General features: G+C 65.0%; 3 protein-coding genes and 1 long non-coding RNA gene across 7 annotated transcripts; all 4 read left to right on the forward strand.

The window, feature by feature from the left end:
- On the forward strand, nt 1-5,295 carry CRIP2 (cysteine rich protein 2). Its single transcript, XM_072963883.1, has 8 exons — nt 1-162; nt 3,179-3,273; nt 3,366-3,423; nt 3,756-3,896; nt 3,970-4,038; nt 4,151-4,245; nt 4,564-4,621; nt 4,702-5,295. The coding sequence occupies exons 1-8, from the start codon at nt 120-122 to the stop codon at nt 4,767-4,769; spliced, it is 627 nt and encodes a 208-aa protein (XP_072819984.1). The 5' UTR covers nt 1-119; the 3' UTR covers nt 4,770-5,295.
- A 1,622-nt stretch (nt 5,296-6,917) lies between these two features.
- On the forward strand, nt 6,918-9,247 carry LOC140697033 (uncharacterized). Its single transcript, XR_012073871.1, has 3 exons — nt 6,918-7,172; nt 8,057-8,167; nt 8,582-9,247. It is a non-coding gene; the product is annotated as an uncharacterized lncRNA (long non-coding RNA).
- A 3,270-nt stretch (nt 9,248-12,517) lies between these two features.
- Nucleotides 12,518-14,260, forward strand: CRIP1 (cysteine rich protein 1). Its single transcript, XM_031675694.2, has 5 exons — nt 12,518-12,677; nt 13,621-13,715; nt 13,788-13,845; nt 13,923-13,969; nt 14,130-14,260. The coding sequence occupies exons 1-4, from the start codon at nt 12,638-12,640 to the stop codon at nt 13,961-13,963; spliced, it is 234 nt and encodes a 77-aa protein (XP_031531554.1). The 5' UTR covers nt 12,518-12,637; the 3' UTR covers nt 13,964-13,969; nt 14,130-14,260.
- Nucleotides 14,261-17,506: 3,246 nt separating this feature from the next.
- TEDC1 (tubulin epsilon and delta complex 1) lies at nt 17,507-26,676 on the forward strand. Of its 4 annotated transcripts, XM_072963884.1 has the most exons (9): nt 17,507-17,713; nt 17,790-17,868; nt 18,100-18,302; nt 18,562-18,717; nt 19,778-19,876; nt 22,618-22,704; nt 23,096-23,241; nt 23,460-23,529; nt 24,558-26,676. In XM_072963884.1, the coding sequence occupies exons 1-9, from the start codon at nt 17,570-17,572 to the stop codon at nt 24,879-24,881; spliced, it is 1,308 nt and encodes a 435-aa protein (XP_072819985.1). In that variant the 5' UTR covers nt 17,507-17,569; the 3' UTR covers nt 24,882-26,676. The 4 variants fall into 4 exon arrangements, with proteins under 4 accessions (XP_072819985.1, XP_072819986.1, XP_072819987.1 ...); XM_072963885.1 differs by lacking the exon at nt 23,460-23,529 and having other exon boundaries at nt 23,096-23,263; XM_072963886.1 differs by lacking the exon at nt 18,562-18,717.
- Nucleotides 26,677-27,205: the final 529 nt, after the last annotated feature.

Raw genomic sequence — 27,205 nt, forward strand, 5'->3', positions numbered from 1 at the left:
ATGGGCAGCCCGGCGGGCGGGACGGGCGGGGCTGGCGCGGCGGCGGCGGCGGCGGCGGCGGCGGCGCGGCGCGGAGACAGGAGCGGGTGGAGGATACGGGCCCAGCGGGCGCACGGACCATGGCCTCCAAGTGCCCCAAGTGTGACAAGACCGTGTACTTCGGTGAGTGCCCAGGCCCGGCCAGCGCCCCGCCGCCCTTCGCGGTCAGCTCCCTGCTGCAGATCCGCGCGCCCGTCGCACTACTCCGAGAGCGCCCGGCCGCCGCCCCATGATGCGCGGTCCCGACCCAGCTTGCCGTGCTGCCCACGCGGGTGCGGTGGGAGGGTGGAGCGGCGACGAGGTTGGGGCGGCTACTCCCGAACCCCGAAGCGGCCAATATGGGCGGGGTGGGGCCTGGAGGCCAGTCGGGCAGGGGCGCGTTGTTCCCCCCGGGATGAGCCCGGATTTGGGGAATCTCTCTCTGGGGTCGCGGGCGCATCGCGGTCCTCCAGGCGGTGCCGAGCGGGGCGAGGTTAGGCAGGGCAGCACGCTCGCCTGGGGCCCCTCTCGAACGCTCCTGCCCTTCTCGGCCCTTCCACACGGACCCCAGCCCCGCGGACACGTGGCCCGGCCGGCGTCGCCCCCAACCGTGACCCCCAACCCTCACCCCGACCTCTGCCCACGCAGGGCTGGACCAGATCTGGGCTCCGTCTGGACTCAGTCCACGCGGGGGCGACCTTGGCCTCTACTTCCAGCGTGTCCCAACGCATTCCCTTCCTTGGCACAAGTTCTCCCGGGACTTAACTGCGGGTGGGGTGGGGTGACAAGCGAGTCCCCACAAGCAGGAGAGGACGCTGGAGCCCAAGTGGCCAGGCCCCTTTCTTCCTCAAGGTTAGAACAGCGGCAGACAGGAGGAGGTAGGATGGGGGCTGTCTCTGCCAGGATGCCCCGTGGGTAGGCGGCACCCCCAGCACTTGTTCATCCACTCCCTGGCGCTCCCACCCTGACTTCTGGTTTACTCCACCACTTTCCCTCATCCTGGCTGATGCCGCAGAATCCCTGCCCACCCACCCTCCTCACAAGACCCACACAGACCGACCTACGGACTTAGTGGCAGAAGCCAGCATGGCCAGAAGGGCAGGGACGGACAGGGACAGACAGGGGACCCTTCTCTTGTCATCCTAGGGACAGTGGTCAGGTCTGGGATGGCCACAGGCCAAGATGAAGATGGCTACTTGGCTTCCCCTTTGACCAGCGGGAGGAGGAGGAGGCCAGTGTTGTTTGCTGTTCCCAGAGGGGAGGGACCGGATTTGGCCTGGAGTGCTTCTGGCCTGGCTGGATGCCTAGGGGCTTCCGGCTGCCTCCTGAGGCGGGAGCCTGCCCAGCCCTCTGTCCTCATCCCAGAGAGGGCTCATCCCTGTAAGGCTCAGGGTGGGGGACACTCCCACAGTCCTCCTGCCAGCCCTACTGCCCACAACTGTGCCCCTGGCCAGGCCAGCTCAGAGCCGGGCCGACAGTCCGGTGGACAACCCGGAAAAGCGCTTCTGCCCACTTGGGCGGCCGCTGGCTCCCAGCAGAAAACAAAGGCAGCTCAGACTCCCCTGGCTTCTGTCCTGGTCTGGAGGCACTCGTGGAGGCAGGGGCCGGGGGTGGGGGTGGCGGCAGCATTCTGCCACCTCCAATCAGGGTGCACCCCAGCCAACACCCCAAGTGTGCGCACAGTGGAACCCAGGCCAGGACACCCCAGAGTGACTTCAGGATGTCGAGGCTTTGTGTCCCCAACAGCTGTGCAGCCGCGTAGGGGCTAGCTCCCTTCCAAGCCATTATTAGCTTCATCGATTCTGCCTCCTCAACTGGGCCCATTGACCTGCCCAGTGGGTCTGAGGGTCATTCTCCTGCCCCCAGGTGGCCACACCCTCAGGGCCAGCCAGCCAGTACAGTGTGGTTCTGGCAGCCCTGAGCTGCAGCTGCCGCGGCCGCCACTGGGCAGCAGGAGAACGGGGAGAGGATGCCAGGCTGGCATGGGATCCGAGCCTGCACTGGGCTTGGCCAGCTCCCATCTGCCCTGGCATGGACGGCAGAGAGACCTGGCCAGCCTGTGTCCCAGCCTCCTTAGGCGGAGTGGCCAGAGGGATCTAAGCCTGTGCTGCCCCCAGGGAAGGGGGTGGCGGGTGGTCCTGGAGGCTGCCCGGACTCAGTGCCATCTGACAGCACCCACTGGTCTTCCAGGGCTGGGGTGTCCTGGTCAGGCTCTCTCTCCCTGCTCTGCTAGGAGGCCTCTCTGTGAGGGGGACCAGAAGAGCCTCTGGTCCTTGGCCTCCACTTGGGGATTGGCCAGATTCTGCCAGGGTGGGAGGGGCCCAGTTCACCGGACCCCCATCCTCCCTGTGCCTCTGACCGGGCATTTTTCCAGTTGGGAGGAATTCCAGCACAGCCCCAACTCTGGCCTTTCTTCCTGTCCTCTCCGCCCTTTTCCTGCTGTGCTCCCCTGGGGAAGCCCCAGCTTCCGTCCATTGGGAGGTGGCCCAGCAGCCCCAGCACCAGGTAGGGGGGACAGGGAGGGCCCTCAGCAGCTGGTGACCCTCAGCAGCTGGTCTCAGACCTTGGATGCCCAAGCAGCAGCCAGCCGGAGGCAGAGTAGGGGTGGGGGTTGGCTCTCAGCTTAGGGTGAGGAAGCCAAATATAGACAGGCAGGCATCCTGTCCCACCAGCATCCCACAGGGCCACAGGAACTGCCCTCTCCATAGGAGTCTGGAGGCCCGAGGCCACTTCCTTCAGCAGGAGGGCTCTTCCAACTCCATTAGGGCCCGATTGGAGGGTTTGGGAATGTGTGTGAGGGAGGAATAGGTGTGTGTGAGGGAAGCAGGTATCTAGGAGATGCAGGTGTGTGCGAGGCAGGTGTTTGAGGGAGGGGCAGGTGTGATGCTGAGGGGTTCACAGGTGCTTGAGCTGGGACCCTGTACAAGTTGCCCACTCCAGCCCGTAACCCAGGGTGAGGAGGGTGCCTGCGACATAAAGGGAGAGCAGGACCCCTGAGGAATGGACGGTGGTTTTGGCATAGAGTGGGTGGACTCCACTGCTCCCAGGTGAGGATGAAGGGGGCAGGGTAGGGGGTCTGCCCAGGACTGGGGTGGACAGAAGGGGTGGCGGAGCGTGGGAGGGCGGGGGCCTCCGGCTTTGACCTCCCCTCCCGCCCCAGCTGAGAAGGTGAGCTCCCTGGGCAAGGACTGGCACAGATTCTGCCTCAGGTGCGAGCACTGCGGCAAGACACTGACCCCCGGGGGCCACGCCGAGGTGAGCCTCCCTGCCCCCACTCCCGGGCTGGGCGGGGGAGCCCGGGCACCCAGGCCAAGGCGCCAGCCCTGACCCCGTGCCCCTCTGCCCAGCACGACGGGAAGCCGTTCTGCCACAAGCCCTGCTATGCCACGCTGTTTGGACCCAAAGGTGAGCCTGGGCCCAGCCAGCCCCACCCCTAGCCCCGCCGCGATCTGCTCTGGACCGGGGAGGAGTGGCCAGTGTCGGTCCTCTGCGCAGCCTAGACTTGGGGCTGGCAGGGCGCTGGGGGCTGTGGGACACCCCCTTCCCCAGCCATTGTCCATGCTGGCCCTGCCCTGACGGCCCCTCGCGTTCTTGAAGGTCCAGCACCCTCAGTGGCTTTCCCAGAAACCTCCTGCAGCCCACTGGCGCCCTCTGGGTGGGGGCCTTTTTCTGAGAAGTTGGGAGTGGCTGCTACAAGGCCACTGGCCACCCACCCTACAAGGACTGCCACCCCACAGGTGTGAACATCGGAGGTGCCGGCTCCTACATCTATGAGAAGCCCTCTGCTGAGAGACCTCAGGTCACCGGCCCCATCGAGGTGCCCGTGGCCCGAGCTGAAGAGCGGAAGGCCAGCGGCCCCCCTAAGGGGCCCAGCAAAGGTGGGGTGAGCTCCTATCTGGGGGAGGGGCGTCGGAGCGGCTCGGTCGCGCCCTGACTCCTCCTCCCTCCCAGCCTCCAGCGTCACCACGTTCACCGGGGAACCCAACATGTGTCCTCGCTGCAACAAGAGGGTGTACTTTGGTGAGTGGCCGCCCCCAGCCCCAGGCCCTGGGAGGTCTCCACCGGGGGTGGGGGGTGGGGGCCGGCCCTCACCCCTCACCCCTCACCCCTCGCCGTCTCTGCCTGTCCCCAGCCGAGAAGGTGACGTCTCTGGGCAAGGACTGGCACCGGCCGTGCCTGCGGTGCGAGCGCTGTGGGAAGACGCTGACCCCGGGCGGGCACGCGGAGGTGAGAGGCCGCACGCAGCGGCGGCTGGACGGGAGGGGCGGGGCGCCCCTCAGGGGTGGGCGTGGGGCGCCGAGGGTGGGGCCGCACCGGGAGGTGGGGGCTGCCCCCTGGTGGCCCGACTGCAGGCCGGCGGGCGCGCAGATGGTGGGTGGCGTGGCGCCGTCCTCTCCTCCAGCTAGTCCTCCAGGTGAGCGGACCTGGCCACCGCTTTGGGGCTTGACGATTCAGGGAAACCTGCGCCTGGACCCGGAGGAAGTAGGAAGGAGGGGGGAGTGAGGAGTCTGTGGACCCCGCCTCACTCCCCCATCCTGTCCCTAGCACGATGGCCAGCCCTATTGCCACAAGCCCTGCTATGGAATACTTTTCGGACCCAAGGGTGAGTGTGGTCAGAGGGTCCGGGATGCAGGGGCCCTCCTCCCCACCCCTCCCCACCACCCTTGCCTCCTGTCTCTGCAGGAGTGAACACCGGGGCCGTGGGCAGCTACATCTATGACAAGGACCCCGAGGGCAAAGTCCAGCCCTAGGCCTCCGGGCCCCCCTGCGGGGCATGGGCCTATCCACGCAGGCCCCTGGCCCAGTGCCCACTGCTTGGCTATGTCGGGAGAGTGACCACTGCCCAGTCCTGCCTCGGCACCTGCGTGTCCAGAGCCTGAGTGTTGGGGGCCGAGGCAGCCACGCTGGGCAGCCTCCAGAGGCCCGTCCACCCATTTTCTCTGGGTGTCCCCGGCCACCCTTACCCTCTTTTGTGTCCTCCTGGCCCTACGTGTCTCCATGCCTGTGTCTGGTGGCCCCACATGCCCACGGTGGGTCTTCCTGAGGTGGCCTTCCCACTCCCCCGCTCATGCTGCCCCTCGCCTGCCCCACAATGTTATTTATGCTCCCGTCACCAGTAACAGCCGCAGCACGGCCTTCACAGTGTTCCAGCGGCTTAGGGCATCCCCACCAGGAGCCCTCTGCCATCTCCCACCCAGCCTCGCACGCACCCGCCCACCGCCCTCACGACCACTGCCGGAGTTTTGTTACCAATAAAAGATTCTGAGGATCACACAACCCAGCACCGTCTGTGACTGGGATGCTCATGAATCCAGCATGGTGTCCCTTTGTGCCATCCACAAATCCTTGGGCCTGGCTTCTGGTGGCAGTGGGGTGCCACCTGGTCCCAAGGGTGATGGCTGTAGGTGGGAGGGTGGGTGGCAGAGAAGCTCTGGTTTGGGCTGTGGTGGCAACACTGAGGTGGGTAGGCCCCTGAGGTGCTCCTGGTCCCCAGATCTGCCAACAAGTGGGCACTAAAACCAGGAGATGCCAGGATCTATCAGCCCCCAAGGGAGGGGTCAGGCTTGGGAGAGAGCAGGGGTCATGTCTCGTGGAGGCAGAGGACAGGTGACCAGAAGAGGGTTCCTCTGCAGGGGGAAGAGCAGGTGAAGGGTGGGCAGGGACAAGGTGGGTCTTCAGCCCTGGAGGAGCCTGGAAGTACAGAGGGTTTGGGTGGGGAGAGGGGTACTGTAGGACTGAGAGTGGGTGTGGTTGGCTTGACTCGGCCTCGGTGGGGAGGCCCAGGGACAGAATGTGGGCAGTCTGAAGGAGGGGCCTAGGGGCCTGGGTGCTCCTGTGCGACCAGCATGCCTGCAGCTGGGTTTGCAATGTTAGTGGACCCACCTCTGGCCTCCCCAGGAGCCCTCAGCAGCTCGGGGAAGACCCTGGCTCGGTGTCCGCCTTCTCTTTAACTGCCGCTCCTGGGAAGCCCACCAGAGGGCGCCCCTTCTCTCCCACTCTGGGCGCTGAGGCAGAACCCTGCTGCCCTCCCCTCCACCGCTCAGCCCCTCCCCTGGCCTGCTTCCAGCACCATACCCCCAGACGCCTCTCCCTCCCTGGAGCCACGGTCATCCGGGCCTGGTCACTTCTGGGCCGTTGCGCTCAGCACTGTAGGCGGCCGTCTCCCCATGTGCCCTCTTCTCCAAGGCCAGCTCTGGGCACCCCAGCCCTTGGCACAGGCCACTCTGCGGCCCACTGTCCAGTACACGGGCTCAGACGTAGCTGAGCCCGGAGGCCGGGCCCATTGTCCTTCGAGCAGCCATCGGTGTCCCTGGGGTGGAGCGGCCGGCTCCGGTGTCTGGTGTCAGGTGTCTGCAGTGCCAGGGCACCCTCCTCCTGGCCAGTCCAGGTGCCCAGCGTGGGCCGCAGCAGCGTCTCCCCGCACCTGGCTGGCACCAGGTGTGCAGCCAGGATGTGCAGGGTGGGTTGGCCTGCACTGGGTGTGGGAGGTGCATGGAGCAGGTACCCCAGGGGCGCCCTGTTTCCACCCTAGGCAGAGGGGAGGTTCGGGCAAGTGCGATGTGCGCTCAGAGGTGGGGCTGGGACATCTCCCCCTCCTCACCCCGTCCCGGCCTTCCTGCCGCCAGGCCAAGGCTCTATTATTCGGGGGTGTTTGGGGAAAAATTCAGACTTCCCTGAGCACCCCTAGGCCCACCCTCGCTGGGGGCTCACGGTGTCAGATGGGAAATTCCTGCCTTCCCGGCGGTGGGGGAGTGCTGAGAGCACAGCCGGGGCCCTCCTTCGGGAGGCTCCAGTGACAGCTACGTGGAGGGAGACGCGATTTCCCGCAAAACCCGGAGAGGGGCGGTGCCTATTCTTGTATGAAGGGTCGCCAGGCGGCAGGGGTGAGGGGTGTCTGTGTCGCCTCGAGGGAGAATCGCCCGGGCCCAGCCTGGGACGAAGTGCCCCCCGCCCCCCACCCCTTCGTTTCCTGCAGGCTGAGTGTGCCGCGCCTCTGTGTTTGTTTCCGAAGGGTTGTCATGGAAACCGGGGCGGAGTCGCTACTGCTGGTCTCTGCGCGGTCGCTGGGTGCCGCCGGTGGGAGCCGCGGTTGGCCCTACGCTGCCGGGGCTCCTTCGGTGACACCAGCTCCCGGAAGCTTCCCCCCAAGCCAGGTGTTTCCTCGGGCGCCCCATCAAGGTGCAGGGGAGGAGGGAATGGGCGCCTGTATCCATGTGTGCCGCCTTCTCCACCTCCCCCTGACTGGCCTACACCCCTAGTCCTCCAACCCATGCCCAGCCAGTGAGGCCCCAAGGTGCCATCTAACCATCTCCCTACCCTCCAGAACCCCAGGGCTGGGCGCAGCACTCGGGCCTCCTCCACCGCCCTGTTTCCCAGCAGTAACCCTACCTTCCGTGGTCGGGCTTACCCACTTCCTTGCCAGGACCCTCCAAGCCCCACCTTGTACCCCATCTCTGACCTGGGCCCTGGCTGGTACTCCCAGCCAGTCATCTTTGTCGGGCCTGCTCTGCCTGCAGCTCCCTCTGCCCTCACTTCTCTGAGGCCCAGAATCCTCTGACTCATACCCTAGACCTTCAGCATCTTCCTCCCAGCCCTGCCCAGCTTCCCCTGAGCCAGTGACCCCCTCGCCCTGTCTCCACCCCTGTCCCCCGGTATCAGTGCTGGGCAGCCCCTCCCCTGCTGGCGGCTCCCTGAGGACCCCACCCAGCTCAGGATAGGCTCCCCGAACTTCTTTATGACTGGGGGGAGCATGACTTTCTCCTGTTTCTGAGTCCAAGCACCAGCTCACTGGCCACTGGCTGTGGCCCCAGGGGCTGAGTGTCAAGAAATCACCAAGTGCCTGTGACCCTGGCTCTGAGCTGCTGGGAGCTGGGCCAGGCAAGGACTGGCTAGAGGCCAGGGCAGTCAGGTGTGGGCAGCACATTTTCTCAGGGTCTGGCTGGCGGCAGGGGGTGGATTTGGGGCCCATGAACACACCAAGCTAGCTGGACTGGTGAGGCTGGAATTTGAGGCGGTACTGCGTGGGATTTGTCCCCAGGATGTAGAGATTCCTGGAACCCAGGCTCAGCCTGGGGTGGCTGTAGGCAGGCAGAGGCACCCATCTGGCCAAGCCGTGGACCCTGAGTGGGGCTGCCTGAGGGACTTCAAGGTTGTATATCCCCCCATCCCTCCACCCCAGCCCCTTTGCATGCCTTTCCTGCTTCCAGGGGAGGAGAGGACCCCTCCCAGGCTGAGGCCTGGTGGAAAGGATCAGAGCCCAGTCCCCCACCACCACGTCACAGCCACCCTGGGGCAGGACCTCAGGGCAGCCAGGGGGTCCTGAGAGAAAAGCTGCTAAAAATAGGCCCTGGGAATGTCTGAATGTCTGTGACTCAGCTGGGCCTGGGGGAAGGGCAGAGAGGGGTGGATTTGGGGCAGGGAAGCCAGCTCTGTCCCCAGGCTCAGAGGGTGTCCTGGAGCACAAGTTAGTTCCCCAAGGCACCTGGGTGCAGGAACATGGGACAGGCCCGGCTGGCCTCCAGCCCTAGCAGGGGACATCCTTACACCTGTCCACAACCCTCAGCAGGTCCACACGGAGGAGGGGTCCTGGAGACTGGGGCACCAGCTGTGAGGCTTCGAGGATGGTGGAGAGAGGCCTGAGGCCAGTGCCACAGTGTGGAGTGGAGTGGGGCGGAGCAGGGAGGCCAGCCGGCCCTGAGGAGCAGAACTTTCCCTGCTGCAGGCGGATTCCTCTGCCTTGACTGGTTCTCCTGGTGTCTGGAGCCCAAGCCCTGCCGTGGGGCCCCATCCAGGCCCTCTCCATCCAGAATTCTGCTGCAGGGGCCTGGCTGGTTGCTGCTGGGTCTCCAGCTGAGTCTCGGTGGAGCTTGAACAGACAAGGGCGTGGGAGTGTTCAGACAGAGGGTGAGCAGATGGAGGTGGCCTTGGCCGGGCAGCCAGAAGTCCGCAGTGGCCTCCTCCAGGTCTCAGGGCCCTGCATGCCCTCACGCTACCTTGGTGCAGGGTGGACCTTCTGGGCGCAGAGGCAGCCTGGGGCAACCAGCTGTCCTGGCCACTCTGTCTGCCACACTCCAGATGCAGCCCCCGCACCTCCCTCTGGCCAGTGCTGGGAGGGAGATGAGTGCAGGGCCGTGGGGCGGGCAGTGATGGGGGCTGCACCCTGGAGCTCGCTGACTGGTTCACCAGGTCTTCCATTTCTACCATTTGTTCGCGCCACAAATACCACGAGTGACCCCAAAGAGTAATGTAGGGGAGGGATGCAGGGCCGGGCAGGGCAGATCTGGGTCTTGAACTGGGCCCCCCCAACCCCTGGTGGTCCTGAGTCAGGTTGACCTTGGGCCAGGTCAGTGCCCCTCTTCCACAAGGGCATCCTGGGCCAGGTGAGCTGATGGAAGCAAGAAGCTTGCATCTGGTGGGGCCCGGGTCTCTGGGGAGGCTGTCAGGGCCCCGACTGGCACCTGGCCAAGCCTCACTTGGGGGTGTGCCTGGCCATGGCGGGGGTGGGGTGGGGTGGGCAGGAGCTGTCCACTCATCATAGCTGGGGATGCTGGGGCTGCAGCTTGAGGGGTCCCTACCCCCACAGGCAGGCAGGATAGGTGGGGAGCTCAGAGGGGTTGGAAGGGCATGCCAGTCTGCGCCTGAAGCTTTGGGAGGGTTTCAGGGAGTGTGTGTGCGTCTCTGAGTCCAGTGTCTGGAAAAACCTTGCTGTGTACCAGCCAGAGGCCGACGCCCGTGGCCCTTGGCCCCCCCCCCCCCCCCGGCATCCTCGCCACACCCGTGCACGCTGTGAGCGTGGCAACGGTAATAACAGCAGGCAAGGCCAGGAAGAGAGTCATCACGCTGGTTTTCGGGGTGGGGGCTCTCGTCCTCACTCTGACTCCCAGCGCCAGGCGGGTTTGGAGTCCCAGTGTGGGGGGGTCATCCCTGGGGCCGGGTGGGTGGAAGGGAGGCGGAGCCTGGCTCACCTCTCCACCTCCCCGGGAGCCCTGGGGGAGCTGCAAGTGTGGGCTGGGCAGAAACACAGAAACACAAGAAGGCTGCTGCTCTGAGAAGGGCCTTGTGCACCCGCCTCCCAGAGATATCCAGGTGGACACGCTCACATGTGGATGTGTGCGAAGGCACCCCATCCCAGCCACACCAGCAGACACCCCGTGGTTCACCACACCCCTGAGCACATCATCCCCATGGAGCTGACCTCTGCCCAGCTCACCCACCCAGGCAGCCTTCTCAGGGATCTGCAAGGTGGCACGTGCAGACTGTGGCCCGAGCCCCAGGACCCGCTGTGAGAGGCCTCCACCGCCTGCAGACTGTGCCCCTGCCCCCTCTCCATCACCAGGGATCTGGGCCCTTCCTCCCCTCTTGCTGCTTCTCCATGTCTGTGTGTCTGTCCCTGGCTGTGTCTCCGTGCTCCCGTCTCCCCCTCTTTCACTCTCCAGCTTTCTCTCAGTCCTGCCTCTCTCTGGATCATGCAGCCAGGAGATGAGGGAAGCTGGGACTACCCTCCTGTGCAGTGCCTGGCCTGGCTGCATCTGCAAGGGCCAAGGAGACACCCAGGGCTGGGTGGGGGTGGTGAGGGTGGTCGGGCTGGTGGCCTCAGCTCCAGAAACCATGCCAAGGTGCCCCTATGCCAGGGCCAGAGCAGGCTGGTGTGGGTGGGCAAGAGGCAGGGAGTCCCACCAGAGCAGGGTGGGCGACCCCCTGCTGAGGGCAGCGGACAGCCTGGCACTGAGTGGACCAGGACAGGGTCTGAACCTTGTGGCAGGGCTTGCAGAGCTCCAGTCAAGGGTAGAACCGCAACCTCAGAGACGGAGTCCCAGGGAGGTGGGAGTGTGGGGTCTAGTGTGCTACCCTAACTGAGGCTGCAATGCGGCCCTGGGAGCTCGCAGCCTCGCCCCAGCCCAGGCCTGGTCGGGGAGGCAGAGGGCAGGTTAGGTGGGGGTTTTGGGATGGGGGCACTCATGGCTTTCCTCCCTCTTCCCAGTGCCAGGCCCAGGCTGGTCCGATGGTGGGTAGGTGGACTTCAGGAAAGGTAAGGTCAGAGTGACTGCATGCCATCAGGGCTGAAGGCCTGTGTGGGGCAGTCAGAAGCTCCGGGGCCCTGTCAGAGGATGGTTTCCAGCACCCTCCATGGGGACAGGGCCTGGACAGAACCAGAGATGACGTTTTGTTTTGGGAGATGGGTGTGTCAAGGGGAGATGAGGTAAAGGTTAGGGGTGTAGAATGGAGAGAGGGCTGGGAGCTCAGGCTCTGGTGAAGCCAGGAAACTGGGTGTGGTGTTGGGGATCACAGTGAAGCAGGGAGGTAGAAGATCCACAGAGAGAGGAGACAGCCCCTCTGCACAACAGGGAATGGGAGGTGGCCAGTGTGTGACAGTGACCAGCAGGGAGGAGAGTTAGGCCAGGCAATGCCCTACAGGGCAAGGATTTCCAAAGGGGCATGGAGGCCAGAACCCCACCCAGGCCTCACCTCAGCCTGGGCTAAGGTGCAGAAGGGAGCCGCCTCCCTGCCCCCCCGCCCCCCCCCCGCGCTTCCCCTTCCCACCCCGCGCCGCCGCCTGCGGGAGACTGCACACTGGTTGGCTGAGGATGGCCGAGGACCCTCGCAGCCCGAGAGCGCCAGCCCGCTAGCCCTTCCCGAACTCCCAGGGTGGGTGGGGTCCGTGGTCTCTGCCTGGCACCGGGGAAGCGAGAGGCCTCCCCTTGGAAGGCGGACTTGGACCGCTCGGTACTAGACGCCTCTTGCGGAGATAAGGACCTCTTCCCCGCGCCGGCCTGGCACCTCTGAGACCGCCTGGGTGTCACCTTCCCCCGCCGCAAACCGCAGGCCCCCAAGCCTGCGGCTGTCCTCCCGGAGAAAGTGGGCGCCCCGCCATCCGGCGTCGCCTCTTCCAGATTCCCCGGGGACGTACCCGCTGCTGTCCGATGGACTTCCCGGGGTAGGGCTGGGGTGGGGCTGGTGGAGACCGGCGAGTCCCGCGGGAGTAGGGGGCTGGGACGGGCAGGCCTCCCGGCCCCGCGAGTGGTGAAGGCCGCGGGGAGTTCCTGTGGGAGGGCTACCGGGCTGAAACTGCCCTGCCGGCTGTCCCCAGGCCTCTATCTGGGAAAGGTCCGAGTCAAAGTATGCAGGGAGGGGCTCTGCACGCTAGTTTGCATTTATTTGCATTTTAGACGTGACCTGCCCCCTCCCCGGCTCCCGCAAGTGGCATATCTGGGGCTAGGAGTGGGTGCTACTCCCTCCTCCTGGGGAGCCCTTTGCCCCAGGTCCTGGACCCGGCGATTCCCGAGCATTGGGCGAGGGGCCAGGCTCCCCCCGGTGCTCCAGCCCCGTCCTTCCAGTGAGTCCCCACGGATTCCCCGCGCCCCTTGGACCACGCTCTGTCGTCGGCTAGGCCCCGGCCCTGCCCCAAGGCGGGGGTGGATCAGATGACCTTTCTAAGTTGGTTGGCTTGGGATCAAGGCCTCCGGGTCCAAGTCCGGGACTCAGGGGGCGGGACCATTGGGGCGGGTCCCAAAGGGGCGGGGTCCCGGGGTCCTTGAAAGGCACGGACCCCGCCGATCCCACCCAGTCCCGCGCTCCTGCCGGCTCCCGCCCAGTCAGCCCACCCGGACCCGGCGCCACCATGCCCAAGTGCCCCAAGTGCGACAAGGAGGTGTATTTTGGTGAGCGCCCCCAACTCCCGCCCGCCCCGGCCCGACCTGCGGTGTTCGGCGCCGCCCCACGCGGAAGCGCGGCCCAGGGTTCACCCGGTGAGGGCAGTTCAGGTGGTCCGGGGGCGCAGGGGGACCCTGGTCACCTTCTCGGGGCTACGCGCCAGCCTTGCCCGCGGCCGCCTGCGTCTTCAGGTCGGGTCACTCGTGTCCGAAGGCCCTTCATCTCTGTGCCCCGTTGTCTCTCCGGGTCCTGCTGGGTCTCCGGGTCTCTGGGTTTTTCTGTCTCTGGGTCTTCTCATGACCGCCTCTCTCCGACTCTGGGTCTCCCGCCTCCGATCCCCTTCTTCCGCCTCCTCTCTGGCACGCCCTGGGCGGGAACCCCGCGGGGTAGGAAGAAACGCGGGACTCCGGCCGCCCCTCCCAGCACTAAGTAGAAACAGACGCAGAAACCGGCGCCGGGGGCGCCATCCTAGGCGCACTCAGATCCCAGGCGCCTCCTTCCTGCCCTGTGCCCTGGAGCCCACCCAGGGTGGGGGAGGGAGGAAGTGGGAAGTCCTCCTTCTTGGGTTCGGAGAAGGGCGCCCCGCAGGCCCCACCACCCCACCCCTGCCACGAGTGAGGAGGTGGAGGGCTTAGCCCGGAGGCCAGCCGAGGTCCTGACCCTAGGTCCCCTCTCCTCCCCTTCCAGCCCCACCCAAGCCCTCAGGGGTGCGGTCCTTGACCCAGAGCCCATCCCCTCCTTGTTTGGCTGGATTGGCTAGGGACTAAAGGTGCCCCCTCCCTACTCTTGGGGCACAGGTGCTGTCTGAGACCTCCGGTGGGCCACCAGGCATGGGTGGGCAAGGCCTTGAGCAGACGCGCCTGGAAAAGGTGGTGTGTGATCAGGAGGGTGTGCCACGTGTCCTCAGAGCAGGGTCTCACCCCATGGAGGGGGCTGTCTGTATCTCTGCAGCTGAGCGGGTGACCTCCCTCGGGAAGGATTGGCATCGGCCTTGCCTGAAGTGTGAGAAATGTGGGAAGACGCTGACCTCAGGGGGTCACGCCGAGGTGGGTAGTCCTGGAGGGAGGCTGGGGCTCCGGGGAAGGGAGGACAAGCCCTCATGGCCCTTCTCTCCGCAGCATGAAGGCAAGCCCTATTGCAACCACCCCTGCTATGCTGCCATGTTTGGACCCAAAGGTATGCTCCCAAAGGCCCCCCACCCAGAGCGCCGTAACCCCTGGCCACCCCTAACCTGCCCACTATTTTCTATGCAGGCTTTGGGCGTGGTGGAGCTGAGAGTCACACTTTCAAGTGAACCCAGGTACGGTATGCTCCCCATCCTCCCGACCCCACCCTGCTCCACCCCAGCCCAGCTCAGTAGCCAGGATGGCTCCCCCCCACCCCTGCCACCTCCCGCCGGTGTGAGGTCTGACCACTCAGTGGGCCCGCACTCATCTCTGTCTCTGTCTCTCTCTGCACAGGTTTTGGAGATCCCATCCCTGGCTGCCCACTGGGCCGCTGCCCCTCCAGGCTGATGGGAGGCCTTCCCCACAAGCACCTGGGTCTCCCCTGTAGACCCCTATGCCCTCAATAAACCCGGACTCCTGGAAGACCTGGGTGTGTGCGCGTGTCACTGGGGGAATGGTGGAGGGGCTGCAGCTGGGGACACCGATGAGAGGCCCTGCTGGGTGGCGGGGCACCTGCTCTTCCTGCTGCTGCCGACCCGCTGCTCTGGTGGAGGCTGGGGGTGCTCTGCTGGGAACCTGCCACAGGCTGCAGGCCCCTCTGCAGGGGGAGCGCCTGGCCACCCTGGACAGCCCCACGCCCAGCCCTGCAAATGTCCCAGGCCTCCTTTGTGGTTCTGGAATGGGTCAGTGGGAGCGTGAGGCTGCAGGGTGAATCTGCTGAGCTGCTTCCGTTTTTTGAGACGCTTTGGGGAGCTGTGGTGGGGAGCCCTCGGCTGCCCTCCCCACTTCCTGCTGCTCCACCCCATCCCCATTCCCCACACCCACCCTACTGTGCCAGACAAGGTCAGCCCTGCTTCTGCAGGGCGTCCACCCAAACACCACCCCCCTCATCTGCCCCCACCCTGTGCCCAGGGACTGCCAAGAGGCTGGCTGCCCAAATGGGGAATCTGAGGGCTGACTGCAGCGATGGTTAGGGGCTTTCTGGAAACTCCTGTCAAATCAGGCAGCAGCTGCAGGGACCTTCAGAGCCCACCCATTTCCCACAGCTGGCCATTCACACTCCAGCCCTGGCAGATGGCCACCATCCCAAGAACTCTGATTAAAGAGCCCAGAGAGGTCATCTTAGCCTTGCTTGGGGCCTCAGCTCTGCCCCTGGCTTGGCTTGGGGTCCAGCAGGTCTGAGCAGGACAGGCATGGGGTGGGGTGTCCCAGGGTGGTGTGCAGGGTTATATGTGTGTGTGAGAGACAGAGAGGGAGGGGGAGGGAGAGAGAGAGAGGGGGAGGGAGAGAGAGAGAGGGAAAGAGAGAGAGAGAGGGAAAGAGAGGGAGAGAGATTGGGTGATTCATGGAATTCCAAGGGGTGGGAGCTGGAGTGCTTCTGGGGACAGATGGGAAAACACCAGGAGGAGGGAGGATGCTAAGTGAGGCTGGGTTTCTGAGTGGTGGGGTCAGGGCTGGGGTGGCGGTGTCTTTTGAAGGCCCACGGACTGGGGGCTCTGTGGCCAGGGCTTGTACAGAGTGGGGAGTGGGTGCCCCCAACTGCTGGGAGAGGCAGCACTGGGAAGAACTCAGAGCCTCCTGACTCTGCTCCCCCCGCCTTGTGGCTCACCGTCTAGGATGGGGCAGGGTTGGGGTGAGTGCCTAGTGAGCTGAGGCCTGCAGGAAGAGTGGGTCAGCCAGGCCTCAGGCTGGGGGGAAGGCACCCTAAGCAGAAGGCCCTGTGGGTGCAAAGGCCCGAAGAGAGGAAGGGCTCATTGGGTTCCAGACCCCTTGGATCGGGAACCACCCTGGGCACGTGGGGCAAGCTGTTTTGCTTCTGAAGGCTGCAGGGCCCTATGGCAGGCGTCAGCAGGGGGTGCCTCTGAGCTGTGGAGAAAGAAGGCAGGGCCAGACTGGAGGCCTGTGCTGGTCGAAGGCCCCCCTGAAGGTGGACCCTCGGAGGGGACTGAAGGTGGGGGTGAGGAGAGAGGGAGAAAGCAGTGGCCCCAGGCCAGTAGGGGAAGAGGCCTCTGGGGAGGTGAGCCATAGTGGGGCCCCCAGGAGTGGCCATTGAAATGGCCTCCTGGGGTGGAGGCCAAGTTCTGGAGAAGGGGGTCAGTTATGGGGGGAGGAGCTGGTTGTGCCTGAGCAGGGTGTGGGTAAAGGTGAGGTCTGGAAGGAAGACGGGGTATCAGGCGAGACCGCACTTCCTGTGGGCTTGGCCAAGGCTGGGTTGCTTGGGGAGTATTTGGCGCCCAGCGGCGTGGCCCTTCCTGCTGCTGGGGGCGTCCTGAGCATGGCCACTGACCCGCTGGTGGTTGCTAGGCTGCTATGTGGCACACGGAGGTGAGGAATTGTTGCTTGGGGAGAACTTGGGCTCCAGGGAGGACTCGCTTCTTTCTCTTAACAGTTCTCTTTCCCTTCTCTCCTCTCCCTCCCCCTGTCCTCTTTACAGCTTTACTGAGGTATAATTTACGTACCGTAAAACCCACCAATGCACAGTCCATGATTTTTAACCAGTTCACAGAGTCTGCAACTGTTACCACAATCCAGTTCTAGACACTTCACACCCACAAAAATTCCCTCGTGCCCGTTTGCTGTCACTCCCCCTTCCCAGTCTCTTTCCAGGTCACCCCTGACCGGCCCGTCTCTGTCCACTTGCTTTTTTGGACACTTCCTATAGATGAAAGGCACATAAAACTTGGTGTTTTGCATCTGCCTTCTTCCGCATCTGCGCTCACAGGTGCTGTAACGCACATCAGTGCTGCTGCGCGGCCGGTGGCCTTTCCACTATCTCCATCTGGCTGTTAGGAACAGAGTTGCTATGGACGTCTGTGCATATGAACCTAAGTCCTCATAGATTCCTGGCACAGGCATTCTTGGGTCTCCTAGTAAACTTATGTCTAGCTCTGAAAGAATCGCCAAACTGCTTTCCCAAGTGTCCGTGCCCATGTTCCTTCCAAGACTGTCTCTTCAGTGGTAGGAAGGAGAGGCTGAACGTGCAGGACAGAGGGAGGCCAGGACAGAGGACGGGCATGGAAGGGGCAGAGGGAGGCGGCGTGGGGGTGGGGGACAATGGGGGCTGACCAGACAGAGGATGGGTAAGGAGGGACCGGGCGAGGGGTCCGCAGACGCAGGTTTGAAGCGGGAGACAGTCGCCAGCCTTCCGCGCTGAGGGACTGGGCCTTCGGGGGGCGTCACCCGGTACCCGGGCGCTGGCCCCCGCGTCTCCGACCTGGTGCCCGCTGCGGCGTGAGGACGTCCCCTGTGGCCAGGCCCGAGAGGGCTTCGCGGAGGCGGAGGGACGCACCGGCGGGTCGTGGCGCCCAGCGGCGCGGCCCTCCCTGCCGCTGGGGGCGTCCTCAGCGCGGCCGCTGACCCGCCCGTGGTTGCCAGGCTGCTGTGTGGCGCGCGGAGAGGTGAGGACCAGATTGGTGGGGTCTGGACGAGGCGTGTCAGGTGTCGCCGCGATTGAGTCGCCGAGGGCGGACCCTACGAAGCTGTCAATTCCCATTGGTCTCCGACGCACCGGAAATGCCTCCGCACAGAACAGACAGCGCTCAAGCGCTGGAGACACCGCTCATTGGACAGGGGCCAGAGGCGTGTCCCTGGCCCGCGAGGTGATTGGACGCGAGCCCCGCAGAGGCAGCACCTATACAGTGATTGGGCGCGGGGACCCAGCTCACGCGGGGATTGGACGCGGGGACGCGGCGGCGGTGTAGGCGCGCGTTCCGAGGGAGGCCAGTGCGGACTGCATGGGGCGACGGCGGCGGCGCCGGGTGGACCCCGCGGACGCAGCCCGGGCCCTGCCTGAGGCCATTGCCGTGCTCACTCGGACGCTGCCTACCGGGCCCAGCCCCGAGACCTTTCGCCGCGCCAAGTTCGACCGTCCGGAGGCGGTGAGGCCCGCGGAGGCTCTGGGCGGATGCAGAGAGGCGGCCGGCCCCGCTGACCGTCGCCCTTTGATCCCCGCAGGCCCCTGCACTCTGGCGGCTGCTCTTCTGCGTGCTCTCGCCGATGCCCGCCGACGGCGCCTCCCCCTCGCTTGCCCTGGGTAAGCCCCGCCTCCCTGCAAGGCGCGCCCTGGAGGCCCTGACTCCCCCGCCTCCCTTTCAGACCCGCCGGGAAGCCCGGACCCCTCCGCGCCTCCTGGTTAAGTCCCAGTGACCCTGGTTGCGCCTTCCAAGCGTGGCCTCTGCTCTGGGGTCGCGCGGGAGTCCCTTAAGGGTCTGAGTGGTGTCACCTGCAGTCGGTGGCCCCCCTGAGTTGGCGTCTCCTGCCGCAGAGGCCCAGGCCCGCTCGGTGAAGGCAGCGCTGCGCTTCCAGGGCTACCCTAGGCGCGCGCTGGCACAGCTCCCTGACGACGGCTCCCAGGGCGGCCGCGAGCTGCTGCTGGCCCTGGCCTGGCTCCTGGCCCGCGGGCCGACGCTCGAGCAGCTGCTGGCCCAGAGCCGGGTGCGGCTGGGCGACGAGATGCCAGTGTGCGAGGTGGGTGCAGGGTGAGGCCGGAATCTTGGGTGCAGGCGCCGGATCCCCGGGTCAGCCCTGTGGGGGGTCGGTATTGGTGCCCGTTGAGTGCAGGGAGGCAGGGCAGGGTGAGGTGTGGTGCCCACAGGGCCTGTCCCTGACTCTTTCTGGAGCTCCCAAGACCTCACGGCTCTCACTCGCAGGGGCCTCCTTTCTCTTTCCCCTTCGGGGTCTCTGCTTGGGGTGTGGGAGCAGGGCGTGACCCTTGCCCCCTCCCCAGTGTGAGTCCCTGGCCAGCCCAGGCCCAGCTGTACCCAGTGTGGAAGCAGACGGCTGTGTGGACATCCGCCACCTGCAGTGGCTGATGGGAAAGCTGCGGTTCCGGTGGCGAAAGCTGATGGCCAGTCAGCAGGAGCAGTGTGCCCTCCTGGGCAAGGTAGTGCCACTGTGCATTGTCCACCCGGGGCAGTTGTCCTCTGTGCTACAGCCTGGCAGGCTGCCTCTCCTGCCTGTGGCTTTCTAGCATTCCCAATTCAGGCTGCAGCCCGGCCTTTGGCTGGATGTGAGCCTTCCTAGGCTGGGGGCTGACCATTTGGGCACTGCCCTGGAGTGGCCCAGAGCCTGAACCTAGGGCTCCAGGTTGTCCTGGAGGGGCCCCCATTAGGGGGCCTAGAGCAGGTGTTGCTGGGCATCGGTGGGGCAGGGAACCAGAGGGGCAGGGAGCCTGCAGGGTTGGCTTTCCTGTCCCCAGATGTCACCAGAAGCCTTATACTCTGTGTCACTGCGCAACGTGGTGGACTCTGGGCCCTGGGGAGCTGCTGCTGCCTGGACATGAGATAGGGAGGCGGGCACCCCCTTCTCCCACCACGTCTGGGTGTGGGGTCATGGTGGTGGGCAGCTCCTGCAGGGTTCCTGCAGGCCGGTAGAGCTGACCTGTGGGGCACAGATGTCCCCCACAGGCCCACTGCATGGTCTGGGCTGAGAGGTGACTGGGCAGGTGGCACAGGGCTCTTTGGTGCTAGAACCCCCCAGCCTGTCTTTTGCTCAGCCAGCCTTTCCTGGGACCCCTCACTCCCTCTTGTCCCACCTGGGCTCCTGCCACTCCCCCTGCTTGGGACATGCCTACCTGTTGACCTCCCTGCTGCCTTCAGGCCTCAACCTCACTGAGATGCCCTCCCTGGCCCCCCAGACCCAGATAGTCTGTGTCCCTGCCATTCACCTCACTGGACCACTGAGCCTATCCAGAGGCTGTTTCTCTCCCCAACATGGGCCTGGCACTCAATGAGCTGAGGAGGAAGCAGGGGTGCCCTACTCCATCCCTCCTGCACTCCTGGGACCTGGTGGGGAGGCCACGGGGTGGGGGCTGTCAGAGGTGCTGACTATTCTCCTGAGCCTCACCCTCTCTGAACCCTGTTTCCTTGTCTGTAAGGTCCCTGCCTAGTGCTGGGGGAGGCGCCCGCCCCCGCTCAGCCTGGGGTCTGCGCTACCTGTTTCAGATCCACTCATACACCCGCGGCTGCCACAGTGACCGTAGCCTTGGCCACCTGTCTGTCACTGAAACGGAGCTGCTCAGGGACCCGGAGGGTGGCCAGCAGGTGAGGGCTGGTGGGACCAAGGTGGGCGTTGCCCAAGGTGGGAAGTGGGCTGGGGGGAGGGCTCAGGCAGTGGACCAGCTTTGAGCTGTGGGTGTTGGTGTTGGCTGAGCTCACCATCTGCCGGTGTTGGTGACAGGCCCAGCCTCAGGCTCTCTGCTGCCCCCTGGGCTGTCCAGGGCTGTAGCAGTTGACTGGTTGCTGTGTGTGCGCACATGGCTGAGTACAGTCAGGGTGAGAGGAGCGCAGGCACCTGGGCTGTGCTGGCAGCCAGCTGAGGGAAGTTTAGGAGTTAAGGAAGACCACTCAAGGGTCCTAGCTGATGGTGTTGGTGCCTTGAGCCCGTGCAGGTGTCACCTGGTGATGAACAGGGGCCCAAGGGGGGGGGGGTCCCTACCCTCTGCTGTCCTTCTTTCCAGGAGCCCCGTATCCATCATCATTGTTTCCCTCCCTTGGGCCGTCATGGCCAGGGGGTCCTGGGACTGGCTCAGGGCTGGTCATTACGTGAGGGCTGGGGTCTGGCCTGTCCAGAGTGTGAGGCTTGGCACTGCGCGGTCTAGGGAGACTTGGTCAGGCAGAACGGCTGAGGCTCAGGACTGGGTGTGGCCCCTCCTTCCAGACCGAGCAGATCCCAGCTGTAAAGCCGCGTACTCCTGGGGAATCTGCATCCCCTTTGTGGGGTCAGGGCGGCTCCCACAGGTCACCTGCCCGGCCCAGGTTCCTGGGTGATGCCTGGCTGTCCCTCCTGGGCATCCTGTGCTTGGCACTGGAGGAGCTGAGGCAGCAGCTGGGTGTACTGAGATGCCCTTGGCTCAGTCGCCTTTTAGGGGTGACTCAGCGAAGCCCGGGCTTCCTGCCTCTGGTTCCCCTGGTTGGATGGAGCAGAGGGCAGGCCAGTTCCCGCCTGGTGCTGCCTGGGACCCTAGTCTCTGAGGGGATGGTGGGGCCGTGTGGGTGTGGCTTCCCCCTCCTCCTAGAGGCTGGTGCACGCTGGTGCCACAGGACTGAAGATGGCGTGGCCAGGTGCATGGGGGCCGTGGTTGGCTTCCTTCCAATGTATCTGGATAGGGAGCTGGTGGAAGCCTGGATCAGCCTACGTGAAGGGTCTGCGCTCTTGGGATGGGCCCCAGAAGCTTCTGGAATGATCTCTAGTTCCTCTGTGAGCAGCCAGACGTGCTGTGGAGTGGCTGGGCAGCGTCCTTGGTTACTGGCTGGGCCTGCAGCCTTCTCACATCCCTGTGCCTCCTCCCTGCCCCCATCCTAGGCAGTGTGGGTGAGATGGGGAGGAGGCTGCCTCCGGAGACTCCAGAATTGGGGGCCAGCCCACAGGTGGGGGTGGTGCAGGGGGCCTGAATGCCTGTCCCCTTTTCCATGACCTGGGTGGGGTGGGGTGGGGGGCACCCTCTGGGACTGTTCTTGGAAACCAAATTAGCTGCTCTTCTCACTGGCCAGCAGGTGTGTGTAGGTGTGAGGTATGGGCAGCCACCTTCCATGGCCCACAGCCCTTCTGGGCTCTGTGCTCCCCCAGGCCGCAGGGCGGTTCTCCTGCAGGCCTGCCTCTGCCCTCCTTCACTCGCCACGGGCTGGGTCTTGGCCTGGTGTTCACAGCCGCCCCTATCCCGACCCCCGGCCTGGGAGCCCCCCACGTTCTAGCTGTGGCAAGCCCCTGGCTGCCTGGCCAGCACTCTGGGTTCCTTGTGGAGCCAGGGGTGGGGCAGGATTGGGGAGCCAAGCAGGGTCCCCCCACCCCCCCGGCCAGGGGAGACTCTGGGTCCTAGGTGCACATGGCCGAGAGCACATGCACCGGCCCTGTGCAAGTGGCGGCCTGACAGAGCTCGTCTGCCGACAGGGCAGCCGCCGCGTGCTGGCCGTTTGTCTGGGGCTCTCTCCAATAGAAGGAGCCGTGTGGAAGGCCGGGGCGTTGTGCCGGCTGCTGTCTTCAGAAAGGAGCCACGGCGGGGGCTGGCCTGGGCCTTCCCGGTGGGACAGGAGGCGGGCGGGTGCTGAGAGGCTGAACTGCCCTCCCCGGGGTGGGCCGCGTGGGCCTTGGCTGTGTGGTGGGCAGGGCCCCTCGCGGCTGCCAGGCTTCCCAAGGTTGAGGCCGGGCCGGCGGTGCGGCAGCACGCCGCTGTGTGCAGGCACGTGGGAACACTGGACCCTGCGGGCTGCTCGAGCGCATGCGCGTTGATGCAGGGTCGGAGGGTGCAGGGCTGTGCTTGCCACGGGGGTAGGGTGGGGAGCTGGGCAGAGCTCCCCGCCCTGTCGAGTGCTGTGCGGCTGCGGTCTCCACCCTGCCCATCCTCCGTCACCTCCGAGATGGGCACCTCACAGCCTCTGCCCTGCCTTTGGGGTTCACGAGGTTACCGGGTAGCGATTTCCAGAGCCCAGTAGTCTCCTCTGTCTGGGGCCGCCCCATATGCCTGAGGCCTCCAGGGTGCAGCCACCAGCCAGCGAGGGATGTGGGGTGGAGGTCCCGAAGGAGGGGGTACCTGGACTCAGTCCCTGACCCCGCAGGCCTGGTGGTGGGGGCTGGCAAGGGGCCCATTGGTGTGGTCTGAGACCTGGTCGTGCCTGGAGGAGAGGCTGCTCTGCCCCTAAAGGAGGTTGCTCGGCCAGCGGGTGGGCTGAGTGGGTGGGGTGACTGGGGCGACTGGGCTCCGAGGCCAGAGGGTGGCAGGCATGGTCCTGGTGCTGGGAGTGTGAAGCCGGCAGGCTTCTTTCTCCCCTGATGGTTTGTGTTCCAGCTGCTGCAGAGGCTGGAGCGTGAGAATGTGCGCCTGGAGGCGGCCCTGGAGTGGCGGCGCCGGGAGCTGGTCTTCTGGCAGTGGATGGTCAGGAAGCCCATGCCACCCACCTCCCTTCCTGTCCACTTTCCTGGTCTGACCACAGCAACTCTGGGTGGTGGAGGGCGGCTTTCCATTTTCCAGACCTGAAGAGGAGTCTCAAGGAAGTGCCCCAAACCCAGCCATGAAGCCGACTTTACACTAGGCCTGTTGGCTTTGAATCTTGGACTCTTTCCAGATGTCCGTCTGTCCCATCACCCACCCTTCCCAGTGCTGAGGAGGCCCAGACTTCACAGGGGTTTCAGCCTCCCGGCCTGTGGCGGGTGATGGTTGATGTCAGCTCACTGTGACCCAGACCTGGGGGAGGGGTGGCTGCTGTACCTGCTGGCTGGGGAGCTGGGCCTGCCGCCCACTCTCTCCCTGGGGTCTCTCTCTGCAGGACACAGTCCTGGGCGCCTGCCCCCCGGAGGCCTCACAGCCCACGTTTCTGCCCAAGATCCCCGCGCAGGGGGCTGCAGAGTTGGAGCTGGTGGTGCGGGAGCTGCAGGCTCTGCAGGAGGAGCTGCAGGGAGTGGCGGAGACCCGGTGGGCGGCCTGGGAGGCCAGGGTGAGGGCTTGGGGTGCTGCTCCGGGGTGCATTTGACAGCCTAGAAGAGGTGCACTCACGTGCCAGACCCCGGGCCAGAGGGTGCAGGGGAGGAGCCCCCGCTGCCCCACCCCAGCCACTCCAGGCCCCACCCACCCTCTTGGAGGGTGTTCGTTCTCCCAGGGCCATGATGGTGTTGTCCCCCAACTTTGCCCAGGCCCTACGACCCGTTTGACCTGCTAGTGGACACGTGGGCCCCCCCAGCCTCTCTCCATGAGCAGGACTGGGTGAGCACCTGTGTTTGTGGCTGTGAATGGTGGGCCCCAGGCACTGCATCTCCTTTCTTTTTTCTGAAGCGTCTTAAACTGCAGGCATGATTTTCCCCTTAAAGTCTTCCACGCGCCCCTGGACAGCAAGGGTATTTCCTTGGGCCTTGCAGCCGCAGCTCTTCAGGGCATGCGTGGCCAGGTCCCCTCTGGCTGGGCCAAGTTGGAGCCCCTCTCCTCTTGGGCAGTGACAGCTCGGGCACTGTGGATGTTTGCAGGCAGTTTCTTGCAGAAAGTGACACTGCTGCTTGTCAGGGCTCAGGGCTTCTGATGCTTCCTTCTTGGGAACCTTGGAGCAGTGCCCACTGAGGGGTGGGGTCCAGGCAGCTCCTGGGGACACAGAGGGCACAGCCTGTCTGTACTCCCAGCTGCCTGCAGGGTCTCCGGGATGGGTTCTGCCCTAAGGACTGGAGTGGCCTCACCAGCTGTGCCCTCGGCCCAGTGTCCCCTCAGCCTTGCGTCCCCTTGGGCCAGGCCCACTCCGTGCCGCCCCTCCGGGAGGGAAGTGCAAAGGGGGAATGTGGATACAGCAGAGGATGGGTAGGTGGGTGGTGGGAGGCTGGCCCTGGAGTCGGGGAAGGAGAGGGTTGGGGCTGTCCCGAGGGTCTGCCCTCTGGGCTCTGAACAGGTCTGCTGGGAGCAGCCGGGCCCACTCCCCTCGCAGTACCCGGTGAAAGAGCTGGGCCTGCAGCTGGGCGGCCCTGAGGGCTCAGGCCCTGTCCCTGGAACCTCACAGCCTCTGGCTCAGGCTGATGTGCTGGGTGAGGGTGATGCAGAGCCTGGAGGGGCCAGGCCTTTGAGCTGGCACTGGGGTTAGTCCCTCCTCCCTGGGAGCAGTGGAATCTGGGCTGTCAGCCCTCCTCGAGGCCCTGGTAGGGGCTGCAGGACTGCTGGGGTGGTGTCAGGGCTCTGAGAGCCAGGGGTGCCTGGAGCCAGTGTCCTGGGTGGGGCTGGCCGCCCTGGGCTCACTTGCGACGTCTTCTGTGCAGGTTGGAGGCCACGGGCCGGAGTGGAGCGCCTCAAGGCGGGCCTTGCAGGAGGCCGTGAGACAGGACCTGGTGGCTCTGCAGTGGGCCTGGGAGCGAGGAGGGGGCCTGGCCCAGCCCCATGGGCCCCACCGGCTGGTGAGGACTGAGGCTGGGGCCCCTGAGGGCCGGGGCCTGCAGGCCACTGAGGTGATTGAGGTTCTAAGGAGCCGGGAGGCCTGCCTGGAGGTGGTGCTGGGCCAGCTACAAGGTCAGTGTCGGCAGGAGCTGGCCAGACTGGTGGGAACCCTGCCTGGCCTCATCTGGATCCCACCGCCTGGACGCTGAGGGCCGGCAGCGCATCCTTCCTCGGGGCACCGAGCCTGCTCAGCCTGGCTGGGCCCTGAGGGACAGATTCCAGGGCTGGGTGGCTGCTGAGGTAACACAGACTCACAGCCCAGTGTGCTCACTCTGGGCCCTGGGGCTGGTCCCACTTGGCCTGCAGTACTGGGGGCAGGCCTGGGCTATCCCCTCTGAGGAGACCATGACAGGCCCATTGGGGTGGCTGCGGGCATTCAGGATCCAGAGAGGACCCAGAAATAAGATGTGGAGACCTCCTTGCAGGGGTGAGGCTCCTGGCTGTCCCTCTGCCCCCTTTTGGGGGGTGCTGCCTTCAGGCCAGGGGCAGTGGTGGCTGAGGCTGGGCTGGTCCAGGGCTGCCTGGATGCTGGAGGGACAGGCATGGCCTGCAGCTTAGGGTGGGCTCAGCCAGGGCCCTCGGGGAGGAGATGGCCCTGGATACCCCCTGGACCCTTCATCCCGACACCCTCACACCCTGCCTGGGCCATGCCTGTGCTTGGGAGGGGGTGTGGTGGGAGGCAGGGTCACCTGATGGGAGCCTGGAGTGGGGACGGTTTCTCCTTTCCTGGGGTGGCACCCTGAGGGGGAGGGGGAGGCCACTGTGTACAGAGGGGGCTTTGTTCCCTAGCCTGCCTGGGGAGCTGGGCTCTGCTCTGACAAAGAGCCATCTGTGTCCAGGGGATGTGTCCCCAGCCTGCCAGAACAGGCCCCTCTCCATCCCAGGAGGCTGGGAGTCCCAGCGCCCACCCCTGACCCCAGCAGACACAGGCAGCCTCAGCCCTGCCTCCCTGGCCAGGCTCCCCTCTTACCAGGTCAGTCGAACCCCTACCAGCTGCTGAACAGGCGAAGGAGCCCGTCAGCCACCTACTGCTCAGGCCAGAGGCGACTTCCAGCCCCCGCCCACCCCCAGCCTTCCCTCACCGGCTTTTCCTGGCTGCCTGGGAGTGTGATGGCTCGCACCCAGGCACCAGCTCAGGCGCCAGCCCGACTTGGCCAGTCTGGCCCTCCTTTGTCCAAGGGTTGGAGCAGAGGACACCCCTGTGGAGCTTCTGCACTGTCCTTGGCCTCAGGAGCGCATCCCTGATCCTCTCCTCATGGGGCTGGCCCCAGAGAGCCCCTGGGCCCATGCCCACCCCTCCTGGCCAGAGCCGTTCCCTCCACGCCCCTGGCTCCCCTTCCCAGCTCCTCTTAAGGGCTCCCTGCTGGTCCCAGTTGGGGTCCAGGGCACCAGGACCCTGGCCCTCTGCCTGCAGCCCTTGGAGTGTTTGACGCCACTTCTGGACCCCTCCCTGCTATGCCCTCAGCCATCCTCCTGACTGCTGGACAGAAACCTCATCCTGGAAATGAGTCCACCTAAAACTCTGCCTTCTGTGGACTCTGTGGAGCTGGGACGGCCACTGGCCCTCGGGAACCTGACTTTCAGAAACTCAGCATCATGGAGCTGTCACTTCTCAGATCAACCTGTAGGTTCAGTACAATTCCAGTCAAAATCCCAAGCATGTCTGTGGGAGTTCAGCTGGTGATTCCAAAGTGCACGAGGTGGCACCGGCCTGAGAGGCCAAGCCCATGGGAAGCAGTGGCCGCAGAGGAGCAGGGGCCTCCCGAGGCGGCAGGCGGCAGGCCTGGGCCCGCACTGTCCCCACAGTCAGTGGCTGGAGAAGTGCGGAAGTTGTTTCGCTGTGGATAAACAAGATTGTACTGTACAGCACAGGGAAATATACACAAGATCTTAGGTTGCTCACAGAGGAAAAAATGTGACAATAAATGTATGTATGTTCATGTATGACTGAGAAATTGTGCTCTACACTGGAATTTGACACAACGTTGTAAAATGATTATAAATCAATAAAAATGTTAAAAAAAAAAAAAAGAAAGAGAGAAGAAGTTGTGTTCCTGTACTGAACCCTGCAGGTCTAAGTTGGGGTCTCGCCAGGCTGAGATCAGGCGTGGGCAGGCAGGAGGCTGTGGGGAAAGTCCACCCTGGACTTCAGTCCTCACACAGACTGCCACCTCCGACACCCCCCCCCCACCCCACTGCCCTGGTCAGCAACTTCAGTCTCCTTCCTGTGACATGTCAGCTTTACAGGCCTGACATGGGCTGAGACCTTGCCCACCCTCCCCCCGGACTCATGGGACAGATGGGGGTGGGGGCGTTGTGGGTCCACGTGCACAGGAGTCTGGCCCCGGGCAGTGAGGGCTGCCCTGCGTGAGTGTGTGTCACCGTGTCCACGTGAGGACGCGACTCCGGACCACAGGGTTCACCCCAGGATGCAGAGACAGCGCTGCAGGAGGTAAGGACTCCATGCTGCTCT

The sequence above is a fragment of the Vicugna pacos genome, chromosome 6 (assembly GCF_048564905.1).
Source record: "Vicugna pacos chromosome 6, VicPac4, whole genome shotgun sequence".
Lineage (NCBI taxonomy): Eukaryota > Metazoa > Chordata > Mammalia > Artiodactyla > Camelidae > Vicugna > Vicugna pacos.

What these genes read in the sequence shown, in the direction of transcription:
- CRIP1 (XM_031675694.2), top strand. Translation starts at nt 12,638, where the DNA reads ATGCCCAAGTGCCCCAAGTGCGACAAGGAGGTGTATTTTG. An exon ending in CCTCAGGGGGTCACGCCGAG is followed by an intron (nt 13,716 to 13,787) that starts GTGGGTAGTCCT and finishes TTCTCTCCGCAG; the next exon opens with CATGAAGGCAAGCCCTATTG. An exon ending in TGCCATGTTTGGACCCAAAG is followed by an intron (nt 13,846 to 13,922) that starts GTATGCTCCCAA and finishes TTTTCTATGCAG; the next exon opens with GCTTTGGGCGTGGTGGAGCT.
- CRIP2 (XM_072963883.1), top strand. Translation starts at nt 120, where the DNA reads ATGGCCTCCAAGTGCCCCAAGTGTGACAAGACCGTGTACTTCG. An exon ending in CCCTAAGGGGCCCAGCAAAG is followed by an intron (nt 3,897 to 3,969) that starts GTGGGGTGAGCT and finishes CCTCCCTCCCAG; the next exon opens with CCTCCAGCGTCACCACGTTC. An exon ending in CAACAAGAGGGTGTACTTTG is followed by an intron (nt 4,039 to 4,150) that starts GTGAGTGGCCGC and finishes GCCTGTCCCCAG; the next exon opens with CCGAGAAGGTGACGTCTCTG.
- TEDC1 (XM_072963884.1), top strand. Translation starts at nt 17,570, where the DNA reads ATGGGGCGACGGCGGCGGCGCCGGGTGGACCCCGCGGACGCAGCCCGG. An exon ending in AGTGTGCCCTCCTGGGCAAG is followed by an intron (nt 18,718 to 19,777) that starts GTAGTGCCACTG and finishes TACCTGTTTCAG; the next exon opens with ATCCACTCATACACCCGCGG. An exon ending in CAGGGAGTGGCGGAGACCCG is followed by an intron (nt 23,242 to 23,459) that starts GTGGGCGGCCTG and finishes AACTTTGCCCAG; the next exon opens with GCCCTACGACCCGTTTGACC.